Genomic DNA, 26,585 nt, shown 5'->3' with positions numbered 1-26,585 from the left:
AGAAAATGTTTCAGGGTGAAAAAGACGCACTGCCAGAAGAAGTAAACATGACTGAAATTAGGGATGGGTGAACAGTCAAAGATTCCATCTAACTGACATAAACTCACTCAGTTTGAAATACTTCTTGAGAGCTTACAATTACCTTCAGAAATTAAGATTCAGGTAGCGAATGTCAGATAATGTTGGTCTGACGCAGTTGAAAAAAAATTAAACATTGTCAGGTAGCACCTTAGAGACCAACTAAGTTTGTTCTAAGCTTTCATGTGCTCTACCCAGAACAAACTAAGTTGGTCTCTAAGGTGCTACTGGACAATTTTTTACCCCCCCCCCCGAAATTAAGGTTGACCCTTGTTGAATATTAGCACCTCAAATCTGTTTGGGGGCACTATTTATCTCTTATCAACTATCTATCTTGCCTTTCCAAAGGAGCCAAGGGAAGCAAACAACAAACCAACCAAACAAAACATTTAATTATATTTATCTGTAAACAATCCAAAACATTTGAAAACAATAAAATATTGTCATAGTTAGTGATTGTAGGGTTGTTAGGAGCAGTGCATTTCAGCCATCAAATGCCTAGGTCAACAGGAATGTACAGTGGTACCTCTGGTTGCGGACGGGATCCGTTCCGGAGCTCCAGACAGACCCTGAGGTTTCCATAACCTGAGGACCCCTTCTGTGCATGCACGTGCGGCAGTACCCAGTAAAATACTTCCGGGTTTGCCGCTTTCGCATCCCAAAGGTTACGTAACCAGAGGGTTACGCAACCGGAGGTACTACTTTTAGTTACCTTTGAATGTTGATAAGGAGGAATGCAGCTGCACCTTGCTAAGTGGGGAGATGCTACTGGGAAGATCCTTTTATGAGTCAGCACCACGAACAGGGTCTCCAATACCAACACATGAGAGTGACTGGGGCACCCCAGTCAGATAGGCAGGGTACAAATAATAAAATTATTATTATTATTAACACATTGTCCTAGACGCTCTTCTGCTTACCCCTAAGATATCTTCCACTGAAATGTTTGTTGACCAGAGCAAGCTGCCTTCACAGAACTCTCCAGGCCTGTCACCCATGAAGATCAGCAAAAGTCAGTATCGGTTGGAATATCCTGCATATCTGGACTGCAGGCATCAGAAATGCTAAACTGTAATCCCCCTTATCCCTATAGTAAGATTTAAATGGGCAAGGCCAAGTGGCTTAACTCCTCTACTTTCGAAGCCTGTGATGGTTATCCATTATGTGTAATCCCCAGAAGTCAGAAATGAAGTTTAGAATATGCATAGGCCACCCCTCTGAATAAGACACTCTCAACACAGTTTACATAACAATTTTAAAATTATAGCTTCAAAATAATAGAATAAAAAATGCAATACAATTTCTTCTAAACACCCACAGCATGCATAAAACGGCAGTACTAAAAAGTAGATTTCCATCCCAGAATATCATATACTTTTTCAACAATGTAATCTGCTCAGAGAACCGCTGTACCAAAAAGAAAATATTCCTGCATAGGCCAGCTGAAACAAACAGGCCCCCATTGGGTGCTTAATAGAAAGACAAAGGTGCTTATGAAAGGGGAACATCAGCTTAAGAACTTAATTTCTTAACACACACATCTGTGCACCCAGTTCTGAACAAAAACTGTTTTTTGGAAGCGCTTGCTAAATATTCATAGAATTCATAGAACTCATTTTAAGGGAAGATATGAATGTAGTTATGGATAATTTCCCTGATAAAATAGGAAGAAAAGGAAACACTTAAACCTTTGAATACATTATTTAAGAAAAGGCATGATGTATTTTTAGAGGCTATCTGTCAGCACATAGAAAATAATGATTATATGCTTTTTTCCAAGGCAAGAAACAGTTATTCCAAAATCAATACAGCCTTCATTTCACATGCATTAGGTAATAACATTATCAGTGATATCAGAGAGGTTAACCTATGTGAAATATTGGAGGGCACTGGCTCTTCCTTCAATAACTGAATGGAAAGATAAAATGTGTGAATATGCCTTTCATGTCAAAATTCACACTATATTAGGATGGAGGAAAGTAGTCAAGGATATAATAGCTTTGCTTGAAGCGTCATTTAGTTTTATTTATATTGGCAACAATGCTCAAACTATTAATTCTCTATGTGGAGATGATTCTGTACATCCAGCATACATGGAATTGAAGCTTTGCAAAGAAAAGTGTATAAAACTTAGTTTTAACATACAATGAGCTGTTTAGCAAAAGGTGAATATACATAAATGCTGTTCTGTGAACTCTTGCACAAGTAACAGAAGGCTGCTCATAGACAGTGCACTGCAATAATATACCCATGGTACATTATAGAATAAATATGTGGTAAGTTGCTATTTCCATATTTGGTGTTGTTATTTATTGTGTTTTCAACAAAGTATGCTGCTGTTAGCCTCCTTGAAACTTTGGTGGGAAAGCAAAATATAAATCCTGAAAATAAATAAATACTGTAAATAACATGAATGAATAAGAAGGAGGCAGGTTGTAGCTTATCAGCTCCAGTGAACTGAAAAAGCCTATGAGAAGCAACTTGTAGAAGTCTAATGCAAGAGCTTGCAGAAGCATAACAATTTTTTGGATGGGGCGGGATCACTTTTCTCATACAACCCTCTCCTGCTAAGTTTGAAACACCCCTTCAGTGAGCAGAAGAGGGCTCTAGAGGAACTGTTCTAGAGGACCCATTCTCCACACCAAAGCATGTTCTCCATGTACAATAGGGTAATCGCCAGGGCATTCCAGGACATCTTGTGCATCACTGGATAGCATTTGTAGTGGACTTGCTTGTAATAATTATAATATAATGACTGAGACAGGAACAGTAACATTTGTCCTCTCATCCTCAGCACATGTTGACTGTAGAGGTGGTCCAAGGGAGTATGAAATAGAACAGGAATAGAGAAAACGTGGTCCCCCAGATGTTATTGGACTCCAGCTCTAATCAGCCATAGCCACCATTGACCAATGGCCAAGGATTGTGAGAGTGGTAGTCCAAAAACACAGGGGGGAGAGCACTAGTTTCCAACCCCCAGTGTAGAAACTCACTATCCACAGAACAAATAACAGTAATTCTACTTCTACAAGCCCTGCAACACTTATTTGGAAAGTATACAAACCTGGGAGGGAGAGGAAGGAGCAGTTGGCTCTTGCAAATGCCTAGCAACTACCAATTAGAGGAGAGATTAAATGGCTTCTATCAGTGTGAATTCAGCATGGCAACTGAATTATACTTAAAATCTGAGACTTGAGAAAATGTACCCTCATCCCTGCCTGCAATCCACAAATCATTTATTCTGGATCAGTTTTCCAAAATTCTTCTCATCTGAATTTCTCCTCATATTTTGGAGTCATAGAGTAGATGCTTCCAGAGTGGAATCTGTGCATTAGGGAATCATCTGTGGTTCCATGGTTTTTTTGTTTGTTTTGTTTTACAGAGCAATGGTCAGTGCATGTAGTCTTTCAGTGCCTTCAGTTTATTGACATCTTTCCTCCATTTCAAATGTGCCTATCTGCGTTAATAAAACACTGCAAAAAAATCGGTATCTAACCACGGGTATGATTGCACTCTGATAGTTTTTAATGTGGTGTTTTAACAATGCATATGTGCACTTTTGTGCTCTGATAAAACACTGTAGTAAAGAATCTTGATGTGATTGTAAATACAGTTATGTGAATAAGCTTTTTCCTTGGTAGTTTACCAATGTACAGGACTACATATGTATATCAGTGAAACACCTGACAGAATGTCATTCTGATGCAATCATGTACATGATCACATGAAGATCTCTTTGTTCCAGTATTGTATTGATGGGTACATGCTCACTGGTAACATAGAGATGGATAAAGAGGCAAAAGAACTGTAATCTGTAGCAAACTGTGCATGCTTCAGTTCCAGAGTTAATTTCATAAGTTTTCCTAGTTAAACTGGAATTCAAGAGAAATAGAATGCAGGGCAGACTAAATTAATGGAAGAGCTAAGGAAGGGAATGGGGAAAATCTTATCCCTAATCTTCTCAACAAGACCACATGACAACTCTTAATTTATACTAGAGCAACTGGTTTGTTAATTGCAGACAAAATAGTTCAGACTGTAATAGTAATCTTGCTGCTGACAGTGTTCAAGAACTGCCAACCTCCTCCATTTTTTTGGACACAGAACACTGTTGCAATCTTTTCAAGAAGTTCTGTGTTAAGCTGAATTTCCCTGTGTTTCACTGTACTGTTCTTGCTCTTGTCTGTTCTCCTATGACAGTGTGTCATTGTCATGTTTGTCAAGACAGGACAACTTCTACCATGATGCATTGCTACACAGGTCTATGTTTGGGCTAAACTCTCAAATGTCCAATGCAAAAGAACACCCCAAATTGTATTAACAGCACTTTAGAAGTTGAGAGGTAGTGTGTTGTATATTGCCACTAGGATATTCTTAGAAACTATATAAATAGAAGTGGATTGCCCCTCATAGTGAATAATATTTGGGAGATAAGAAGCCCTTATTTCAAAATGAGACAATAATATTATGCACTCTGTTCCGGGACTATAATTGGCTGCATTCCACAGTTTGTATGCAGCACTGCCAGGGCTGGGCATGTCCAGCTCTGTTAAACAATCGACAATCACAACAGTTACCTGTTTCACAGAGAGGATGAGAAGATTAAATTGTGTCCCCCAAGCAGCTTATTGGCATGATCACTGATTTTCTAAGTGGGCTGTGTGAGCTCCAGCAAACTGAGGAGTCTTGTGGGCTCCTTTTGTGTATTGCCCTAGCTGTTTGGGGGCTGGTGTATAATAATTGATAATATATCACTATTCAAATTAGGCAATGCATCAGTGGAATACTATGCACAACTGTACAAGGTGTATATGCATGTGTGATCATGATGCATGAAAATATACATGCAGGTTTAATTCTCATTTCTAAGAACAGGAGATTTCTCAAGAAGAACACAGCTTGTGTGTGTGTGTGTGTGTGTGTGTGTGTGTGTGTGTGTGTGTGTCTAGATAGTGGTCTGGGTATTTTTTTCAAGCCAATACACTTTTAAATGAATCATATTATTGTGAAATATTCAAAGAGATATCATTTATGTATAGAATACATAATTATGCATTTTCATATCTGCAGGGTTTTTTAAAAAACAGAAACAATTCCATATACTAGCAATATACATTTTGTAGAGCTGAGCCAAAAACTCTCCTACCTCATCCACATTGTTGGCACCCTACAAACAGGGGATCCCTCTCTCAATTATTTTTTTTAGGGGGGATATCACTACACACAGAGACAGCATGTTTTCCTTATTCAGTCTGGTGCCACTGCTTTGGAGCATTATTTTATTCATTTTTTGTTTTGGTTTTTTAAATCAAGACTCCAGACAGAGTGAGGGCAGAAAGCATTGCCCTTACTCTGTTTTGACTTCAGGTGCCATGTAGCCAAATATCATTGTGTACATTGCAATGAGATTTGACTATGTAGTAACATTAGAAGCCAAATCAGAGTAAGGACAAACCATGCCAGCCTTGTTCAGTTTGGAATCCTATGTGTAAATAATAGATGTGGAAAATTGTGCTCTGTGGCAGCAGGAAGGGAGGTGCGCTGCTGCTGTCAGGATCACAAATAAGCAACCAATAAGGTTAGCAGTGAGGGCTTTGTGAACTATTTTAGCCCCTGACAGCCCCTCTTTTCAGAGCTGAAGCATTTGCTAGTGATCTTTCAGTTCTATCCTAGTATTAAGTTAAAACCTCCTAATATTACAGTACTAAACGTGTTGTTTTTCTTCTTCACATTTTTCATTGCTAGACTTCCCACGGATAGACTTAAAACTGTTTTGCAGCAATGGGTAGTTTCGTGTTACTCCTTGGTGAGGAACTCAAAGCACAGTGAAGTGACTTGCCCAGGGCCGTGCAATGCATTAGTGGCAGTTATAGTTGTAGAACCCAGGAATTCCTGTTCGCGGAGGTTAGCTATCAGACCTTGGAGCAATGCTCAGAAATCTGTAATAGATAAAGGCAAACTGGGTGAAGCGCTGCAATACTGTGTGCATTTCAAGCTTAACATAATGGATATAAAGTCTAATCATGCTTTTTTTCCTTCTTCCCCACTTTTGGACATTTTCTTCATCTGACTGCATATTTAGAAGAAATGCATATTCCTACTCCTATTACTTGTAAGTACCTAGCTGAATATGACTTTTCTTGAGCATGTTCATTAGAGTTGCAGGGTTTTGTTTTGCTTTTTAATTTTTACAAATTACTTTTTATTTTACCAGTCACATTTTCTTTTCTTTTTCTCTTTGTTCGTTTTGGTTTTTGTAGCACACTACATTTTTAAAGCACATCATCTATCCAATATCCACACAACCACCTTTTTGTATTCATGAAGCTAAAAAAAAAAAAAAGTCATGGGGACTCAATATGGCTACTTCCATATTGAGAGCCAGTGTGGTGTAGTAGTTAAGAGCGGTGGACTCGTAATCTGGTGAACCGGGTTTGCTTCCCCACTCCTCCACATGCAGCTGTTGGGTGACCTTGGGCCAGTCACACTTCTCTGAAGTCTCTCAGCCTCACTCACCTCACAGAGTGTTTGTTGTGGGGGAGGAAGGGAAAGGAGATTGTTAGCTGCTTTGAGACTCCTTAAGGGGAGTGAAAGGTGGTATATCAAGTTTAAACACCTCTTTGTCTTCTTCTTCTTCTTCTTCTTCTTCTTCTTCTTCTTCTTCTTCTTCTTCTTCTTCTTCTTCCTTTTGCAGTTAAAACCCATGCCTTTATATCTCACTCACCCCTTGCAGTCTTGCTGATAATCATTTCTTTCTGGTGTAGACTAATAGGAAAATAGCAGGCTAAGCACCAAGTTACTGTAAACTGTCCTTCACTTTGAAAAATACTGTTTCCAAAAGCAGGTGGTGAGCATCTAGGGTACTCACTGTCTTTGCTGCTACTGCTCAAGAATCGTGAACCTTTCTCTTTTCTAGCTGATGGGAAAGGAGGGTTGAGCAGCAATGGCTGGTGTCCGTTGGGACTGGTAGGGTGGAAGGGTGGGAGGTCAACAGTAGGTGGAGCTATAACCAGTGGCAGGCAGAGCCCTGTCTCACATTATCCTTTCTGCTGAGTTCTACAAGGAACCAAGGGCCAATCTAGATGCGATGTGGGACATCCATGATTAGGTTCTCCTGCATTGTAATCTGCTGTGTCGTTTAGGGTGGCAGGGAATGCAGCCTCCCCTCCCCCAACACAGCTTTCTTTCTGAGGGGACTCTTTCTTGTCAACTTCATTGCCCAGATAAACTCTAATATTACATTGTATTGCTCTAATATATGACTATGGAGACTGTGAATATAGTTTCTAATTTTTATTGTTTACTTTCTTGTTAATTGTTCCTGGAAAATCATTAATGAGCAGAAATTGTTTTTTAAAAAAATCCATGGTGGTGGAAGTTTCAGATAAGAACCACACTACTTATGAAACTGCAGGTCCCTAATACCCAGATGTATAGGGAGACTAGTTATTCAGCGGATTGGAAAGCACATATAGTGCATCCTCCTAGGCACGCTTGTATTCGAGGAATTTGTTTAAATAGTGGAGCAGACATGGTAATGAGGAGGAGGAAATAGTAAAGGTAAAGGTAAAGGGACCCCTGACCATTAGGTCCAGTCATGGCCGACTCTGGGGTTGCAGCGCTCATCTCGCTTTATTGGCCAAGGGAGCCGGCGTTTGTCCGCAGACAGCTTCCGAGTGATGTGGCCAGCATGACTAAGCCGCTTCTGGTGAACCAGAGCAGCGCACGGAAACACCGTTTACCTTCCCGCCGGAGCGGTACCTATTTATCTACTTGCACTTTGACGTGCTTTCAAACTGCTAGGTTGGCAGGAACTGGGACTGAGCAACAGGAGCTCACCCCGTTGCCGGGATTCGAACCACCGACCATTTGATTGGCAAGTCCTAGGCTCTGCGGTTTAACCCACAGCGCCACCCGCGTCCCTGAGGAAATAGTAGAGAATTGCAAAACTTTGATAAATCCTTTCTGTCTTGCTCTCAGATAGCAAAACCCTTCTATCGAATAGCACCACCCTTCTGCCTTGCTTTCAAATGTTTCTGGGGGTGCTTGGCAAATGATCAGTGAGTGCACAGTAAAAAGATGCCCCCTCAGGTGTTCAGGGTCACTGTGAGATGGAAATGAGTTGAAATGAAATCAAAGGCAGGTGGCTCTTTCATGGGGGAAGAAACCTTTCAAGAAACCAGAGGACAGATTTCAGCACAGCACTAGATAAATTAATGAGGGGTGGAAGAACCACATAGCACATTTCCTGCCTCATCACTTGTTGAGGTGCCACACCAACACCTATAACTTGTTGCTCAAGTCATGTTGGGATCTACAATTTGTGAGTGAAGTGTAGCTACAATGTTCTGTGAACCGCCCTGAGACCTCTGGGTATAGGGCGGTATATAAATTCAATAAATAAAATAAAATAAAATAAAATAAAATAAATAAAATGTGTTATGCAGAACACACTCCTGAAAGCTGTTTAAAAAAACACGCGTCTCAGGAGTTTTTAATAAAGGCGTGTACACACTCCCATTTACTCCACATCTAATGCACTGTTACCACTGTTTTGTGAAGCCATGCGCACACAATATTTGCTACATCCTACATTGTTCCTGTTGTTGTTTTTTAGAAATACTGTGTTTTGATGTAGTCCCCCACCATCAGCTTACAACCTATTAGAAAATATAAGCTATAAGGAGCATCCGTGCCCTCCTCTCTGCCCACTGGTGTGACTATATAGGATATGACTTGTAAACACATCCAGCCATGCTGATGTGTACAATGAGGTGCAAATGTGATTTGAAATGCAGCCAGGGTGTGTGTATGTGACCTTGCTGCATTTTAAGCTGGTACACAGCTTAAATTTGTTTTAAAGGGTTAATTTGTTTCACAGGGAATTCCCGTGTGCAATCACTTCTTACTGAAATAATAATCTTCCAGACATAAGGTCTGCTTTACATGTTAATTGAAGCACATGGTTCCTGTGACCTTTGTAATTGCTCCCATGCTGCTCTGGGAACGTATAATCTTACACTCGTATTGTTCAGCTGCACTTGCATGTTTACATAACATGCCACTGAATCCCTGGGGTGGTGTGAGTTACTGGTGTATGACATAAACACTTATGACAAGTACAACCAAACAGTATGAACTTGAAGGTTCGCTATACTCCTTGGAGTGTAATTGGAGCAGCCACAAGTATGGCAGCAACCACAGCATGCCAGGCAATGTGCAAAAATCATCCAAAGGTATAAATGCTGGTGGGCAGCTCTGAGTTCAAGTTCAGATATAAATTTCAGGGGCTCATAAACATTGCATACGGAATAGACAGGGACTTTACAAAACTCTGAAATTCTTCTACGGCCCAGATTAAAATCTGAGCCATAGAAGAATTCACAACTCCTCTGAATTGACCATCCAAAACACACCTTTTTTCCTTTCTTTCCTTACTTCTTGGCAGATAATGGCAGCAGATAGAGGCAGCGGGGGGGATTAGGTTGATAGAGCTGCATACAATTCTTAATGACTATTACTGTTATACCAATATTGTTGTTGGAGTGTAATATAGGCTAAAACCTCTTCTTTTGTTGCATTTGGCTATCTTTATGAGTTTGAGGAATCTGTGGCACTACATCTTGTCTCATCTAAAATATTTGGAGACTTCAACAACTCCAGTATGAATTCCCAGCCACCATTTCACCGCACACTTAACATCTACTATAGAAAACTGGTATTGTGCAGGGAATACTTTTCATTCTCACTTCAATCACGTACATAAGGCAATAGATGGAGTAGTTCCTAAAGAATAATTTTGGGGAAAATTATACCTGCGGTTTTGGAAAATGGCACCATTTACATGCTGAATCTATTTCTTGTTTTCTTGAGATACATGAAGCTAAATAAAACATCGATTCTCTTTCTAGTTTGAAGAAACCTTTGATCTTACATACTTCACATAAGGTTCCCATGCCAAGCCCCTTTGAGATCATTGAAAAGACAGCTGCACAACGGCACTACCTATTAGAAGGATTACATTTGGGCAGACCCTTTTTATGGGTTGCTTGAGCAGTGGCCAGACAAGCAAGTGTTGCAGATGGAATAGCACTTTGTACAATGGAAGCGAAGCAGAACAGATACCTTCAGAGAGACAGAGCCTATTATATCCAAGGCTCATTTTCTCATTGTGTCCACACTCACACATTTCGCCTCCTTCACATATGTTGCTCAGCCTCACTGTTTCTCTCTATCTTCTCACCCCATCAAAGAATTTATCATATCACTTCTGCCTAGTTTCCATCCTCTGTCTCAGCCCTTATGAGTTGAGGACATAATTTTGTAGCATTTATATCACTGTCTTCCATCACAGAACCCAAGGTGGAGTACATGTGGTTCCCAGGTGGTCACCACCCAGTTCCAGACCTGGTTAGCTTCAGAAAGGTGGTGGCCTCATGTGCCTTCAGACCATATACTGGAATAGCCTTGAACAGAGAATGTCATTGAGAAGACTAGAGCACAAAGGTTCTTTATCCCCACATAATTTAAGTAAATAGCTCTGTAGCCATTGCACATCTTAATTGAAACCTGGTCCTTATTAGGTGCTAATTATAAATAACTTCTACCCTGCTGCCTCAAAAGCATTCTGATAGACTACATCCCCACATTCTTTCTTTGCTCTTGGGCAAATGAGCGCAATACATGCAGTAATTCTTTGATATCGACATGTTGATGTTAAATTTATGTCATCGCACACTGGTTACTTCTGTTACATTCTTCTCTGAAGTATCCATCCAGCAGCTGTTTCTTCAGACACTTTTCCATTTACATAATGAATGAAACACACACATACGATAGTGAGTTTCTTGCTAGCTTCACACTTTATACAGCCTATGCTCTGTGATTGACATTAATGTGATGAAAGCCACTTCCCCTGGATGTTCCAGTTGTTGTGATTATGGGAAACTGGTCAGAGAAGAGAGCAGGAGTTGTCATTGATACAGGTTGTCAGGACTTCAGAGATAGCATTTCAATTGCCTTATTTGTAGAAGGGAAGCATTTTCAGATAAATGCTTCTGTCACTCTGAAGACAGCTCAACACACCGGCTGACTATCCTCTGCCTTGGTTCTGCATGTTAGTTAGAGCTCAAGGTCTAGCAATTGTAGTTTCTTTAACTTTTTTGTCATTTTATTTACGCCTCCCCAAGAAGGATCTCAATGCCTTCAATAGCTTAAAAAGCAACAAACTAATTTGAGTTTGAGAATTTGAGTTGAGTTTGACTTTTTCATTTGGGTGATGGTGGTTGAAGAAGGGTCTCTAGATATTGAATTAATGGCTCTTTTTAAAAAAGTTGTCAAAAGCTGTCTACTTTTGTATTCTCTCCCCCCCCCCTTGTAATATCTCTGCATCTTGAATCACAAATGCTCACTCCAAAGTAAAAGTGTCTTGTTTTCACAGTTCTGATTTACCTTTTTTATTGCACTGCTACAGCCACAGTTAGGTGGAAGAGAGAAACTCTTTTAGTGTCACCTAAATGAGACACTATTGACACCTCTTCCAGAACCATCAGCAGCTCACCAACATATTTGAAATTCATCTGAAAACATTGTGTGGTTTTGCACAAAGTAATTGAATAGTTAACTCAGAGACAATTCAGCATAGTGGAGATGTTGACAGCTATGGCCTACACATAATGAACTGGTTGACTATTAACCATATGCCTTATTGCAGCGTGGATCAACCCATGTCCTGTGTGAAATGGCTCTCAAGCAAGCAAGAGTAGAGGCTGCTAATCACCATTGGAGTGCCTTCTATGACTTGTTGTTGTTTAGTCGTGTCTGACTCTTTGTGACCCCATGGACCAGAGCATGCCAGGCACTCCTGTCTTCCACTGCCTCCCACAGTTTGGTCAAAGTCATGTTGGTAGCTTTGAGAACACTGTCCAACCATCTCGTCCTCTGTCGCTCCCTTCTCCTTCCCAACATCAGGGTCTTTTCCAGGGAGTCTTCTCTTCTCATGAGGTGGCCAAAGTATTGGAGCTTCAGCTTCACGATCTGTCCTTCCAGTGAGCACTCAGGGCTGATTTCCTTAAGAATGGAGAGGTTTGATCTTCTTGCAGTCCATGGGATTCTCAAGAGTCTCCTCCAGCACCATAATTCAAAAGCATCAATTCTTCGGCGATCAGCCTTCTTTATGTCTACATATTAGAGCTTGTTTTGGGAAGGGCTGTAGTTTAAGTAGTAAGCACAGGCTTTGTATACCGAAGGTCAAGAGATCCTTGTCTGAAACCATGTAAAGCCGCTGCTAGATGGCCCAATAGTCTGACTTATGAAAAAGCAGGTTCTTCTGTTCCTAGAATTCCCTACCATGCAGTATAACATTCATTTGAAATTCCCTATTCTAAATGTTGAGCTACAGCTCTTATAATGATTAGGAAGGCCATGAAAGGTTCAGGGAGGACTGGAGTACAGCTCAAAGAATGTTTCTTCACTACTTAGCTCTCCTAATGTTCAACATGCTGGCCCTCATCTATGCAGGGCAGAAAACTGAGCTATGGTTTTGCTTTTCTTAGTGCTAAGCGAACGGAACAGAACTCTAGCAAATTCCAGCAAACCTCTCTGTTAGTGTCCAGGTTAGTGTGTCTCAGAAACCCCTTGTGTCCACTACAGGAAAGAGAATCACTTTGCTGGCTTTGGAAATGCTTTGGTGCACATGGATTTGAAGCCAACATATTCCATTTTGTGGGGACTATTCAGTCTCAAAACAGCATTGTTCATTTCCTGCAAAAGCAAACGAAGCCTGCCAGATGCAGCCCTTTGTCATTATCAACATTGTGAAGAAACTGAAGCATCAGAGCATCCAGCCACCTATTGCCAGAGATAATTTAAGCTGAATTTAATAAGCAATTCTCAGCTTTGTTTACAAACCCCTTTTAAAGCCTCAATAGTAGCCCAGAGTGCTCATTATTAAGGACATATTCATTTTAGATTAGCATTTCCCACTGAGAAATCTGACAAACTTCTGGTGCCAAGTACTTTATGTACCTGTGTTCCATTAGCAAATCCAGAATTCTGCCATTATTCCAGATCACACAGACCAAAATACTGAAGTCATGTATGGTAAAAAGATATATAAAAACAAACTTCACCTGAACATTTACAGCAATAGTATGGCCCTTCTGCGATATATATAATATCCTCCTTTCATAAAGTATATATCTATACATTGTTTTCTTGGACTCTCAGCTCAGTGCTTTTGTGCTTAGCTTGAAACAACAGAAAATAGGAAAATGGGTTCCTTTTTCCATCCACTGAAAATGTGATACCTGCCAGGCAAATTACACCACACTGGTACTGCAGCCACCCCTGTCTGTCATGCCGCAATAAGCAAAAGAATGGCATAGGCTGACATCACCAGTGTGTGTGGACTTTGGGGGCTGAATGTTTAACTCTCCCATCCGAACAGCCATATATTATCTCCCTCAGCTTTTAGTACTGTGCACACCCTTCTAGGAGTGAGCTCCTTTGAATTCATTTGGGCTTATCTCAGAGGGGACATGCATTGTATTGGGCTGTTGTATGAAGGCTGATACATCACCGTAAGGTTTGTGTCTTGAGAACATAAATGTTGGTAGGAAATGGTTGGTGATAACTGGTTTTGCTGTCAAGTAGTTGGCTTTTTGGGACGCGGGTGGCGCTGTGGGTAAAAGCCTCAGCGCCTAGGGCTTGCCGATCGAAAGGTCGGCGGTTCGAATCCCCGCGGCGGGGTGCGCTCCCGTTGTTTGGTCCCAGCGCCTGTCAACCTAGCAGTTCGAAAGCACTCCCGGGTGCAAGTAGATAAATAGGGACCGCTTACTAGCGGGAAGGTAAACGGTGTTTCCGTGTGCGGCTCTGGCTCGCCAGAGCAGTGATGTCACACTGGCCACGTGACCCGGAAGTGTCTCCGGACAGCACTGGCCCCCGGCCTCTTGAGTGAGATGGGTGCACAACCCTAGAGTCTGTCAAGACTGGCCCGTACGGGCAGGGGTACCTTTACCTTTACCTAGTTGGCTTTTCGGTGAAGGGGGGTGCAAGAATGGTGGAGTAGACTGGTGGAAATGTCCTCCTGAGAGTAGTCTCATGGCCACTTACCATGATGGGGCATGGGCAGGGCAGGGAGACTATGAGGTCAATGCTGCCACACTGGCAGAGCCAGCTGAAGTAGAATCACGGAATGAGCCATAGAAGCATAGAATTGCAGAGTTGGAAGGGACCACGAGGGTCATCTGGTGCAGGAATCTTTTGCCCAACGTGGGGCTGGAACCCATGTCCCTGAGATTAAGAGTCTCATTCTCTATCCATCATGAGCTATCTTGAGCACCTTAATTACACTGAAAAGTTATGTAGTAGTTGGTTGTTTCTTTCCTTCATTGCAAACAACTGAAATGTTCAGAATCCTGTAATAAGACTGTGATGGTGTTCATTAAAACTCACTAAAGGTTGTAAAGGTACCTCACTGGAAACAAAATGCCTTATAGTGATCGCTTCTCCTACTGGAGCTCCCTTTGTTTCAGAACCAACTCAGATGTAAGAGCAGCACTCCGAAGGTGTTGGTTGCCAAAATCGCCCCAAACCAAAATACTGCAGGACCACTGATGTACAGACACAGCCTTAGCAACTGCGAGTTTTCCCATTTCAGGAGCAGCTTGATATTTTAGATGTCCCTTCCATTACAATAAATAAAGAAGCTCACATCAGTGACAGCTCCTCCTCAAATATGCACTGGACCTTCATTCTGTACAACAACCCACTAAGACTGGGATTATATATCCTGTGCTGCTGGAACTGCTAATTTCAATTCATTTCAGTAGGGGTTGAACATAGCATCCCTTGTAAATATTTAGGTATTGATGTTCTTTCCATTATTTATACTCTGCATTTTGACTCAAGGCAGCTTGCAAAAATTATGGCTGCAGTTTACACAGCTAGTCTTGGGTCTGGCTGCCCATATTTGGTAAACATGAAATGTAATTGAGGCTCCAAAGCTTTAATGTCTCTATCCAACTTCCTGTCAAAAAGGATTAACAGCAAAACAGACTGAGGCTGCAGTTCTGGACCTGCTTACTAAGGAGTAAGCCCAATGGGACTTACATCTGAGTAAACATGAATTGGCTTGCACTGACAAACCTTTTTAGTGCCTTCCCCTCCCCCCTCATTCTCACATTTTGAAATAAATTGATTTACATTTTACTATATTTGTTCAATGTTTTGTCCCCCCCCCCCAAAAAAAAATACAGAAGATTAGTTACTTTATTGCATTAAACCAAAAGCAACACATTTGGATATATATTTTAGCAGCATGTGATATTTTGAAAAGTTTCTGCGATAGATTTGTCTTAGGTGAGACTCTAGGTCCTATTATTTATTTTTATATATTTTCAATATTTCTATGCTGCCTCTCAGGACAAGCCCTCTGGAAGCAGTCCACATATGGGAACGAAGAAGAAATTAATTTGGTTCCCATTTTAATGTGAACCTAGCTACTCAGGAATTTGCAGTCCCTTAACACAGTGTTCCCCAACCTTGGGCCTCCAGCTGTTTTTGGACTACAACTTACAACTCCCATCATCCCTCGCTAGCAAGACCAGTGGTCAAGGATGATGGGAATTGTAGTCCAAAAACAGCTGGAGGCCCAAGGTTAGGGAACACTGCCTTAACAGATAGACAAACCCAAATGAAGCTGCTTTAACACACACACACACACTTTTCCAAATGCCGTTCTTCAACAAAACTATGGATACAAATTACAAAAATACATATATTAGGGGAAAGTGCATACAGAAATGTGCACATTGGTGAAAGTAACTTGTGAAAATGTATAAGGGGAAATTGCTTGCAAAATATGTATGCCAAGCACAGCATAGGTCAGCATAACAAAACAGAAGGAACCATTTAAAACAGACACACGTTTTCAAATTAAAATAGGCAGCCCAGAATCAAAACAAAAAGCAGATCAAAGCAGGTTCCCAGCAACACAAACTTTCTGAACTTGCTCCATACAAAAAAGTGTGGCCATGTCATTGTTGTAATCAAAATGCTGTATGCAAATGGTATTTTCAATCCCTGGCATGGTTCAAACAGCCATAGTAGAGAGACTGAGGGAAACAGACAACAGCAGTAAGCTCTGGAAAAGCATGTGATTCCTATTTGTTGCCTCACAGCAAATGAATGCAGAGGCCACTCTGGGTAGGAGTCATCCCATCAGTTGACAAGGCTTCAGCAGTCACCTTATTCTGATGTTTAAATGTGATTCATTGTCATTAAAATTTCAGTTCTGTTGTGACTTTTCTAAATAAGGAGCAACCTATGGTCCTAAAGCAGCCTTCCCCAACCTGGTGCCCTCCATATTTTGTTAGACTACAACTACAACAGCATCCCTAACCGCTACCCATACTGGCTGAGGGCTGGTGGGAGTTGCAACCAAAGCCAATCTGTAGGGTACCCAATCAGCTTGGGGAATTCTTTCTAGGTATATGTGCAACCATGGCTTTTCAGCAAGGCTTACTTGGCAGACTGCAGTATTAAATAAGCATGGTTGATAAATAATTGAAAAGAAAGATTTTCTATGCAAGGAACCAATTAATTTTTTCTTAAAGATGGAGGCATGTTTTAGGCTCATCATTGATTGTGAGCAAGTCAATTTAGTTTGTGGGAAACTGCAATCTCTTAACATAATTTAATTACATTATTCAGATTTCAATAACAAAGAAAATAAGATTAAAGTCCCTGCTTACAGTAATCTTCCTTTCTTTCCTTATATTTGTTTGTTTTATTTTCTTATCAATGGAGGCCATGTGAGCAAACTTCTTTGCTGGTGCAGAAGATTTATGTGGTATCTTTCCGGGCTGCTGGTTTATAGAATGTCAAATATTCATTCTGAATGAGTCCCCCCACCCCACCCACCACCTTCAGATATGAATGAAGACTTGAGCAGCCAAATGTCAACAGAAGCCGAGTTGATCACTCTTCTCCATTTTCATACAGCTGGTAGTCAGAGGCAAACAATGGGATCTCCCATTGTTGGGTAGGTTTGGGGTGGGGGCGAGGAGAGCAATTTTAGAGCTGACAGTGGACTGGTTGTTTATTATTTCAAAGGTTTTGCTGTCACTCTTAATCATTTCTGATTTTTACACTCAACGCAGGCAAATCTCCTGTAGAAGGGTGGTTAATTTAATGTGACTTCTCTCTCTCTTACAGGCATAGTGCCTTATTTTAGGATATTTCTGCAGTCCATTTTAGGAAAGTGTGAGAAAGAAGTTGCATACAGTTGCTCTTACACCAATTCTGTCTCAGTGGGTAGCTTTGCTCTGTCTAAGTGAAATGATGAGCCTTGTTCAAAGAATTGCAGTCACATCCCAAAATGGTTTATAGGTGATAGAGGTAGGGTAGTACACTACTAGTAATTCTGGTGAGATGTTATATCTCCACAGATGAATATGATATCTCAACATTTGAGATCAGTGTGCTGAAATGTTTCTTTTATTTATGTTTCTTGGTGCAAGACAAAGAAAATTTCATGCAAACATTTTATATATAATATTACTTGGCCTCTTTTCTCATATTCAGTTTTAATGTGGCAAAGCCAACATAAGATGACATTTCTCAGGTGAGCTGTTTCTTCTCAGTGAATTTCCACAAGGAAAGAGTTGGGACCTAATGTTTACTAAAGAGGGGAACTTCTAATTCACATCAAATTCACTAGTAAAATAAAGAGAGAAATAACTCTGCTTATTTTCTGACCAAGTACATTTTCAGAAATACATTAGCCTACTCTCTTACAGCCCCTCCCTATCACACACTCAACCTCGTGGACCCCAAATAACCATTCCTTTTACCTTTTAAGTGATGTTCTGTCAGCTATGAAGGGGAAGGAGGGCTTCTTGTTCTCCCCTCTATGACAGCATATCAGCAGCATGTCAGGTGTCAGACAGAGGATGGTGAGAAAAGCTTAGTTTGTTCTGCTGCTAATGCTCCTTTGTTGTGATCATGTAGGTGCTCTCAAGCCTGTATCTAGACTTGAGGCCAGTGTGTGTCATTGACAACAGAGGCATCAATAATTTTCTGAAGATCCTTGACATGTAGAGGGTTCACAAGGTACAATAAATACAGGATTTGGGGGTCTTATGATTCATAGTTGCTCATAGTGCTTGCAAGGAGCACCAAATATCCTATGAGCTCTGCTCCCTATTCCTATCTTAAGACCCTAGAAATGTACCTTGGAGAAGGAAAGGAGGTAGCAGTGGTAGGTTCTCCTCAAGGCCCCAGCAACCCACTATCTTCCCCTGCCCTCAAACATACTAATACTGGATCATTCTCACCACATGGGACCAAATTCAGGAGAACTACTCACCACCTGAAAATGATAGGTAGGAATTAATCAGTAGTATTTTCAACCAAATCTGATGTGTATATGAAATGTGGACTGTGTCTTCTGTAACCAATGTGGTATATGTTTCTGTTTAGAAATGGCAAACAATTTACTAGGTGGCACTCAGTAGGCCATTTTAAGAACATAAGACTCCTGCAGTATTAGACCAAGAGTCCATCTCCATAATCCTGTTTCCAACAGTGGCCAGCTAGGTGCTTTCAGGAAAAGTCCACACACAAATAGTGTGTGAAGGAAACAACCTTCTTCTGCTGTTTTCTGCCTTCTCTCACAGCATCTAATATTTAGATGGATATTGCCTCTGGAAACTCTGGCCCACAGGACAAATTAGGCCCATGAGCCTATCTAATTTGGACTTCAAGGCTGTTATGGGAACAACCAAGAGCCTCAGAGTGCGCTTCTGATTTCCTTGCCTTGCATTTTTGGACTGTTTAAATTGGGCATGGAATGCAAGCCCTGCTGCCTCAGGCAGGATCATTTCTACTCGGGAGCTCCCCTAAAACCACAACTGCAAAGGGACAATTGGGAACTTTAGAAAGTGTTGTCAGCTGCTCCTTTGCAGCCCGGACTTGTATTTGGTGCTGCTTCGATTTGGAGCCAAATACAAACCTTATTGCTTTTGGGGAGTCTGAATCTATCTGATGCCATATCACACCGTTGAACTTTTCCCCGAGCCAAAACCATGATGTATGTCTTCCAGGATCTGCTCCCGGGTGAGTCTCGTGACCTGTGTTATGCTCTCAAGGGCTTTATTCAGGGTAAGAGAGCAGGGCATGAAAGTGAGAGAGAGAGTGGCAGCCAAAATGGCTGCCGTGATCTCACACACCAGGATGTCCCTTTTTCCGGAGCACTTGCGAAGTATGCCATATCATGTCAGGTAACTAAAACAGGTGTATAGGTCAAATGTGAACCACAGAGGGTTGCCACTTTTGATCCTACCCGTCAGATGAAAATGGTTCACTGCCCATGACATCGAGGGTTTCACAAGTGAATAATACCCCAAACAAGAATGTTTTTCAGCCCAGGGTATATATAAAGTGTCACTGTTGCTCTTGATGTAGGAATCAGGGAGGAAAACATATATATTTTTATAAAAAATACGCAAATGCAACTATTTAATGGTAGCTTTTCATTACATTTACACTCAGGTATGGGGAATCAAAAACTCAGTTTAAGCAACTGTGTCAACAGCACCTTAAAGAGTGTTTCCTTTTGTGTGATACCTGCTCTTTTCTGTTAGGATTCTTTGGAAACAAGGTAAAGGGACAAAGCCCCAACCTGAGATCCCCTCACATTGCCCCAAGGTGACAACCAGCTTTCCACTTTGGATTGGTATATGGGGAAGAGACAAGGCATTTCTCAAGGGAAGTAGATTTGGCCCTGGACTTTTTGGTATTGATCTAGTGTAAACTTATCACTGGGGAATTCCAGGCTGGATTTAGGCAGTTGCCTGGTATTTTCCCATTAATATCTCATTCTGCCGTTTTCTCTTTTCCTTGGCCTTACTTTTGTTTGCTCTCAGTTTACATGACACTCCATTGCTAGTTTCCATATGCACTCTCCATTGCTAATGCTTACAATGGAGATGCAATGTGATGCTTCCTCACATTTGCAAATAGACCTGCATGTTGCTCAAAACCAGAAATATTTTTCTCTCTCTCTTTTAAGGTATTATTTGGTCAGCTTGTTTTCTTTCAGTTTGATCAGTTAAGAAATGGTAAAACAAAAACAAAAACCCTAACAATGGTTTCTTCCCTCTTCAAAACACCCTGAAGGAAACTAGCCAAGAAGCAAAAGGAGACACAGAGCAGCAGTCAGAGAGAAATGGGACCTGTTGCTTCTTCAGACAAGACTGCTACGAAACTCAGTTCTGCTCATAATGAAGAAGCCTTTTCTTCAAGCTGCCAAGATGTTAATGGATTCAGTAAGTTTTACTTGTTTGCAATTGGTGCCTCCATATTCAGAAAGCTTTATGGTAATTAAAACTCTTGGATCCCATGGGAACAAAAATCTTAAGGATTTGAAACGTATTGTAAGGGAAACAACAGTAATAAAAATAACTGGGAGAGTGAAATGTCTCCATTTCCGTTCCTGAGATGTTTCTCTTTCTGCTACAGGCCTCTGATTTTTCTAATGTCACTTGAATAAAAGTATTAAAATAGTTCATTTTAGCACCTGAGCCATTTAGGCAAGTTTCTGTTTCACTGAATTCTGACTTGAGTAGAACACCTGCACATGGTTCTTGAACTGGCTGTGCAACCCCCAAACAGACAAACCAACCCCAGGCATATGTGGAAGCTGGGGTTCTTCATGACCTAGTGGCCATACAGCAACCATACAGTTGCCACAGTTCTTCAGAGCAGAAACAACAGCTCCAGGTCAGGTGTTACATGTCCATAGCAACCTATTCCTCCATTACTAGGTCCAGATCAACCCAGCATTGTTACACAGCTGCTGAGCCCTGCCACATCCCATGCCTGTGGTTTGACTGCCCCCTGCCCTGGCACTGGAAGGGAATTTCACATCAGTACAGTGCAGCTGATGATGGTGCTGATAGAATTTAAATTTCCTCTAAGATTGAAGGATATGTCTTGCTGGACAGCTGAAGAAACACACAGAAAACAGAGCACTGCATTTTTGTTACAATCCTCTGTGCTTAATTTTTTCCTCTCCAAAGCTGTTTTAGTTAGAGAGTGCAGGTTCACAGGCAAAGTTAGAAACCAGAAATGTGGTCAGTGTTAGGGGGCACCTGGAAACTACAGACATTCCACTTCCACCTGCAACCATTCTCAGTAGCTGTTAATGGAAGGGCTGTAGCTCAGTAGCAGAGCATTGGCTTTACATGAAGAAGGTCCCAGGTTATATCCCTAGAATGTCCACGGAGGGCTAGGAGCCACAGAAGCAGAAATGGCCTCAGCTTTTGTGCTCATTTGTGGTCAGGAATAGGACTCTGGCAACTGTGAGGGAGCCAGTGTGGTGTAGTGGTTAAGAGCAGTAGACTCGTAATCTGGTGAACTGGGTTCGCGTCTCCGCTCCTCCGCATGCAGCTGCTGGGTGACCTTGGGCTAGTCACACTTCTTTGAAGTCTCTCAGCCCCACTCACCTCACAGAGTGTTTGTTGTGAGGGAGGAAGGGAAAGGAGATTGTTAGCCGCTTTGAGACTCCTTCGGGTAGTGATAAAGTGGGATATCAAATCCAAACTCTTCTTCTTCTTCCAAACTGTAATGTCTTAAAAACCAGGAAACATAAAATAATTCTGTGGAGTGTGGAATCTGCCATGTAAGAAGCCTTGTATTGAAGCTGCTGTGATTTTACCCAGTACCCTATGGAACAAATGGATATAGGTACCTACTCAGTGAAGAAAAGAGATGGCAAGGAAGATCAGACTAGGGAGCTAAAATTATCCACAAGTATCTGCAGCATCCAGTGAGGTACATTACACAGAGCACATCTCCTGAAGCCTGGCATCCCATGAGCATGATGAGTGAGACGCCGTATCAAATGAACAATGATACACTAATGATCCATCCAGCACAGAGGCACTGCTGCACTGACACCACACTGATGGACTGTCATGCAGTAGGTCATGCATAAAGCAGATGTGGCAGGAGTGGTCCAAAGGAGTACTCTGCATCATGGACACAACCAGGTTGACAGCTGTTGGAAAGTAAGAGAAGAAAAAGGAAGATAAAGTTTAGGATTTTATCACAGGTTGCTTATTCAGGAATCTCAGTTTGGAAGCCAAGCAGTTTTGCTTTGAAACTAAAGGGCGTGAAATATTCACTTCTGAAACAGAGGACATTGCCTAAGGAAGTCCACGGGAAGGTGTTATGCTAGCATGACATCTGATGTTGCATTCAAAGCCATGCTGTCATGTGCAGTTATAAAGTTAGCATTGCCTACTGGGAACTTAGATGGGAACAATAAGGGCAAAGATGATGAGTGCAGAAAAAAGTTCCTTATGAGTATTATTAGAGCTGACACTGAAGTTCACCAGTTGTGAAATTCAGGTTGAATACCTAACTCCTGCAGTAGCTAAAGCTTTCCTCCAGATCCTGAAAGCCTCAGCAAAAGCTGCAAGACTTTCAGCATATTTCCTCCACAAAAATCAGTTGAGTACATTCACTATACTGTGTATAGAACAAGAGAAAGGTTGTGATTGTTCTATTTATATAGAATAGTAAACCCTTGTTAGTTTGGGGGCAAAACAACACAGTGGTGGTTCATGAAGGGGTTTCATCCTCCCAATTGTGGTGGAGCTGAACTTGGGTGGGGATGGGACAATGTAGGAGTAGCAAACCATGGGGAGCTCCAGAGTTGGAGCTGGTGGCTCTGCAGATGTGGGCATACTGGTGGGGCTGCTGCCACCAGCCTGGAACTCCATCAACCTTGCTGCTTCACCCTACCTGATCCCTGTCTAAATAAGCACAACACGATCACTGCTGGGAATACACTACTGCTTCCATATACACACAAACTCTCACAAGCCACTGCTGTGTTGCTTTGAAAGCACTGGTAAACCCATTCTTACATATAAGAATTCAACGTTTTAAGGTCTGTATGACACAGTGTGCTATCACTTTGGGTTATATCCAATGTAGTGGTAAAGTAAGCATCCTGTCAGTGACAGAATTTCTGCTTGTGCAACTGGGCTTTTTCTCCCTTCTCCCCTTGCCTATCCCCTAAATCTGTTCTGCGTCCCCCCCCCCCCAACCCTTCCTAGGAGATTTGGGGAGGGGGGAGGGCAAGAAGAGGAGGAAAGTACCATTGTCCAAGCGGAAACCCTTGCACTAATGAGACGAGGAAGTTGAGTACTTCAATTTGCCTTAGCAATCTGAAACTGTATTTATTGAGGCACTTTTGTTTTGTTTAATAATAATTGAACAATTAACAATAATTAATGATGATGATTTTAGAAAAAGAGAGAGGTTTCCGTCTGGAAACCCAGGAAGTCCCAAACCTTGAGAACAACAGAGTCTTGTGTAAAGGTGTGTGTGTGTGTGTGTGTGTGTGTGTGTGTGTGTGTGTGTGTGTGTTAGTTTACTTGGTTCTAGCTGCTCTTTGTCAGCTCAGTTACTAGCACAATTTTAGCCCTGGCTCAGGACTTCTGGATTTGACTTGGCAGAACAAGGAATATACTTCTCCATGGAGATTCAAAGCATCTCTTGGTATCTTATTCTGGCTTGTCTTCCTTCTGAATCTCCTATTGTCTGCATAACTGCCAGGGCCAGAGGCAAATGGTGTGCTCAAGGGTGGGCACAGGTTAAAACAATGACAAGCTTGAAGAGCCAGGTGCAGGCACTATAGACCATATCAAGCCAATGATTAGGTTACAGGGAAGAGAAAAAAGTGCAGAATGGGCAGAGGCAGGAGGCATCGGCCAAGAGAGTCAGGCTCTGGAAGGCTGGAGAGGTGATGCAAGGCACAAGATTGTGTGACTACTCAAACAACAAATTGCTTAGATTTGGGATGCAAAGGTTAAGAGAGTTTTTACGCAAAGCCAACAAGACTTCTGAGTCCTCTGGGCTGGGAACAGCAAGGCCTTCAAGCTGTCCTGGTGTCTGCAATAGCAATAGGAAATCTAGCCTTTGTTCTAAGATTTACTAGTTTATTTTTCAATGGCAGTTGAAGTCACAAGAGTCACTTGCATTTACTGGATAATTCAGCGTGATTCTGCCTGTGGTGCTGTATAACTGGGTTCACTAGTGAAATTTAGGGTTTCCTATAGAACTTGTTTGGGGGATGTGGGTGGTGCTGTGGTATAAACCACAGAGCCTGGGGCTTGCTGATCAGAAGGTCGGTGGTTCGAATCCCTGCGACGGGGTGAGCTCCCATTGCTCGGTCCCTGCTCCTGCCAACCTAGCAGTTCGAAAGCACATCCCAGTGGGATGGTAAACGGTGTTTCCATGCACTGCTCTGGTTTGCCAGAAGTGGCTTAGTCATGCTGGCCACATGAACCGGAAGCTGTACGCCGGCTCCCTCGCCCAGTAAAACGAGATGAACACCGCAACCCCAGAGTCGTCCATGAATGGACCTAACAGTCAGGGGTCCCTTTACCTTTTTAATAGAACTTGTGCAGAAAGTTTACTATAAAGGTAAAGGGATCCCTGACCATTAGGTCCAGCCATGACCGACTCTGGGGTTGCGGCCTCGCTTTATTGGCTGAGGGAGCCGGCATACAGCTTCCGGGTCATGTGGCCAGCATGACTAAGCCGCTTCTGGCGAACCAGAGCAGCACATGGAAATGCCATTTACCTTCCCGCCGGAGTGGTACCTATTTATCTACTTGCACTTTGATGTGTTTTCGAACTGCTAGATTGGCAGGAGCAGGGACCGAGCAACGGGAGCTCACCCTGTCACGGGGATTTGAACTGCCGACCTTCTGATCAGCAAGTCCTAGGCTCTGTGGTTTAACCCACAGCGCCACCCACGTCCCTCATCTACTTTAGGCGATGGTTTTTAAAGACTCATGTGTTCATCGATACATATCCAGAGAACCAGTCTATCGAGTGCCTATATGCTTAGTAGTATACACTTCCTTTTCTTAAGGGAAGACTTTGGCTCCATAAGAGATTTGTACAACATGTGAGTTAGGTGCATTAAATGCCATCAGTGAAATCTTACGCGGTACAGTCCCCTTGTTATAAACAACCTTGTTAACAGTAGATTCTACTGGCACACTAGCACTTTGTTCAGTTTCCCATGGGACAATACTTTGGAAAATTGCTTGACCTGCTTTTTTTTTAAGTGTAATAGAAATATCTGTAGGCTTGATACAACTCCACCTGGAGTCTGTTAGAATAGCACTGTTCGCCCCATGGAGTAATTCTGATGAGCTTTTATTCATTTGTAAATAATGTTTACTCTGGAGATCTAGAAATTGCTTCTGAAATTGCTTTGATGTATATTGGATTTTATCTACTTTTATATGGTATTATGGAACAATTATTTCTATTTTATCTATTGACATCTCTCTTTTTAATGTACTGTGGGGTTTTTGCATTAACTCATTTCCCGTCACAGTGAAGGTGAAGACAAATATATAATTGTAACACTCGAAACAAATGTGAAAGGACTGCAAACCACATTTTCTGAGACCTGAGTACCATAAATCCTTAAATATTGGCTGACCCGTGTAAAGCCAGCTTCCAAGACGTATTAAAATGTAAAAGTGTTGCATATACTATGATTTTGATGATTAAAAAGCTTGAAGATTGAAGGAAGACATCTTAAATCTAAAGAAAGTGTGGGTTTCTTGTTTGAATCCCCACCCCCACCCCCCGCCTCCAATTGTGGGGGTACCTCTCTTCATGTACAAAGCTAACATGTACAAAGCTGAATTTGATCTCACCACCCCACATTTATAACAACACTCATATCAGCATTTTGCACTAGCCGAAGTCTGTGAATTCTCTTCAAGGGCAGTCCCACATAAAGCACATTACATCAGTTGATCCTTAAGGGTTTGGAGAAATAAACGTTCTTTGGAAGCCGAATGTCCGATGGGGCTTCCGTGGCTTCCGATTGGCTGCAGGAGCTTCCTACAGCCGATTAGAAGCCACACTCCGGAAGCTGAACGTTTCGGAAATCGAATGGACTTCTGGAACAGATTCTGTTCAACTTCCGAGGTACGACTCTAATGTGTGTACATGTAGTTCCTGGGAAATGGAATGAGTTGACATCAGGTATCAGCCAAGATGCAAGTAGGATGAGACAAAGTTGGCTTAGAAGAGCCTTGGAATATGATACTAAAACTGACTCATAAGAAGGGGAAGAAACTAGCTTGATGAAAAGTGAAGAGGAGACTGTTGCAGCTATAGAGAGCATTGACCACCAGGGATATCAGATTCCAATAACAATTCCAATAACAACAGAAAAGGGAGCAGAAATTGCAGGTGTTTGCTTATTCATCCCATGTTCATCCTACTGCCCACTCCAGTCTCAATATCCATAAAAGTTAACTTCAAATTCTCACATAATTTCAAGCCAACTTGTGTTGTCAAGAACCATCTGTTTGAGAGTCAGGCTTCTGTTGCATCTGCTAATTTCCTTCCAATTTGTGCTTTTTGTGTACATATTTAACATTATTCACCCCATCAAC

General features: G+C 41.8%; 1 protein-coding gene across 2 annotated transcripts in view; it reads left to right on the top strand.

Moving 5' to 3' along the window:
• Nucleotides 1–26,585, top strand: part of PTPRT (protein tyrosine phosphatase receptor type T) — a 619,644-nt gene that overhangs the window by 534,663 nt on the left and 58,396 nt on the right. For both annotated transcript variants that reach the window (XM_028734967.2, XM_028734972.2), the window contains 2 exons: nt 6,161–6,190; nt 20,260–20,408. In XM_028734967.2, coding sequence (XP_028590800.2) covers nt 6,161–6,190; nt 20,260–20,408 — 179 coding nt within the window. The remainder of the gene's footprint in view (nt 1–6,160; nt 6,191–20,259; nt 20,409–26,585) is intronic.

This window comes from Podarcis muralis, chromosome 5, assembly GCF_964188315.1.
Source record: "Podarcis muralis chromosome 5, rPodMur119.hap1.1, whole genome shotgun sequence".
In the NCBI taxonomy this organism is placed as follows: Eukaryota; Metazoa; Chordata; class Lepidosauria; order Squamata; family Lacertidae; genus Podarcis; species Podarcis muralis.
This window is presented reverse-complemented; position numbering and strand designations above follow the sequence as displayed.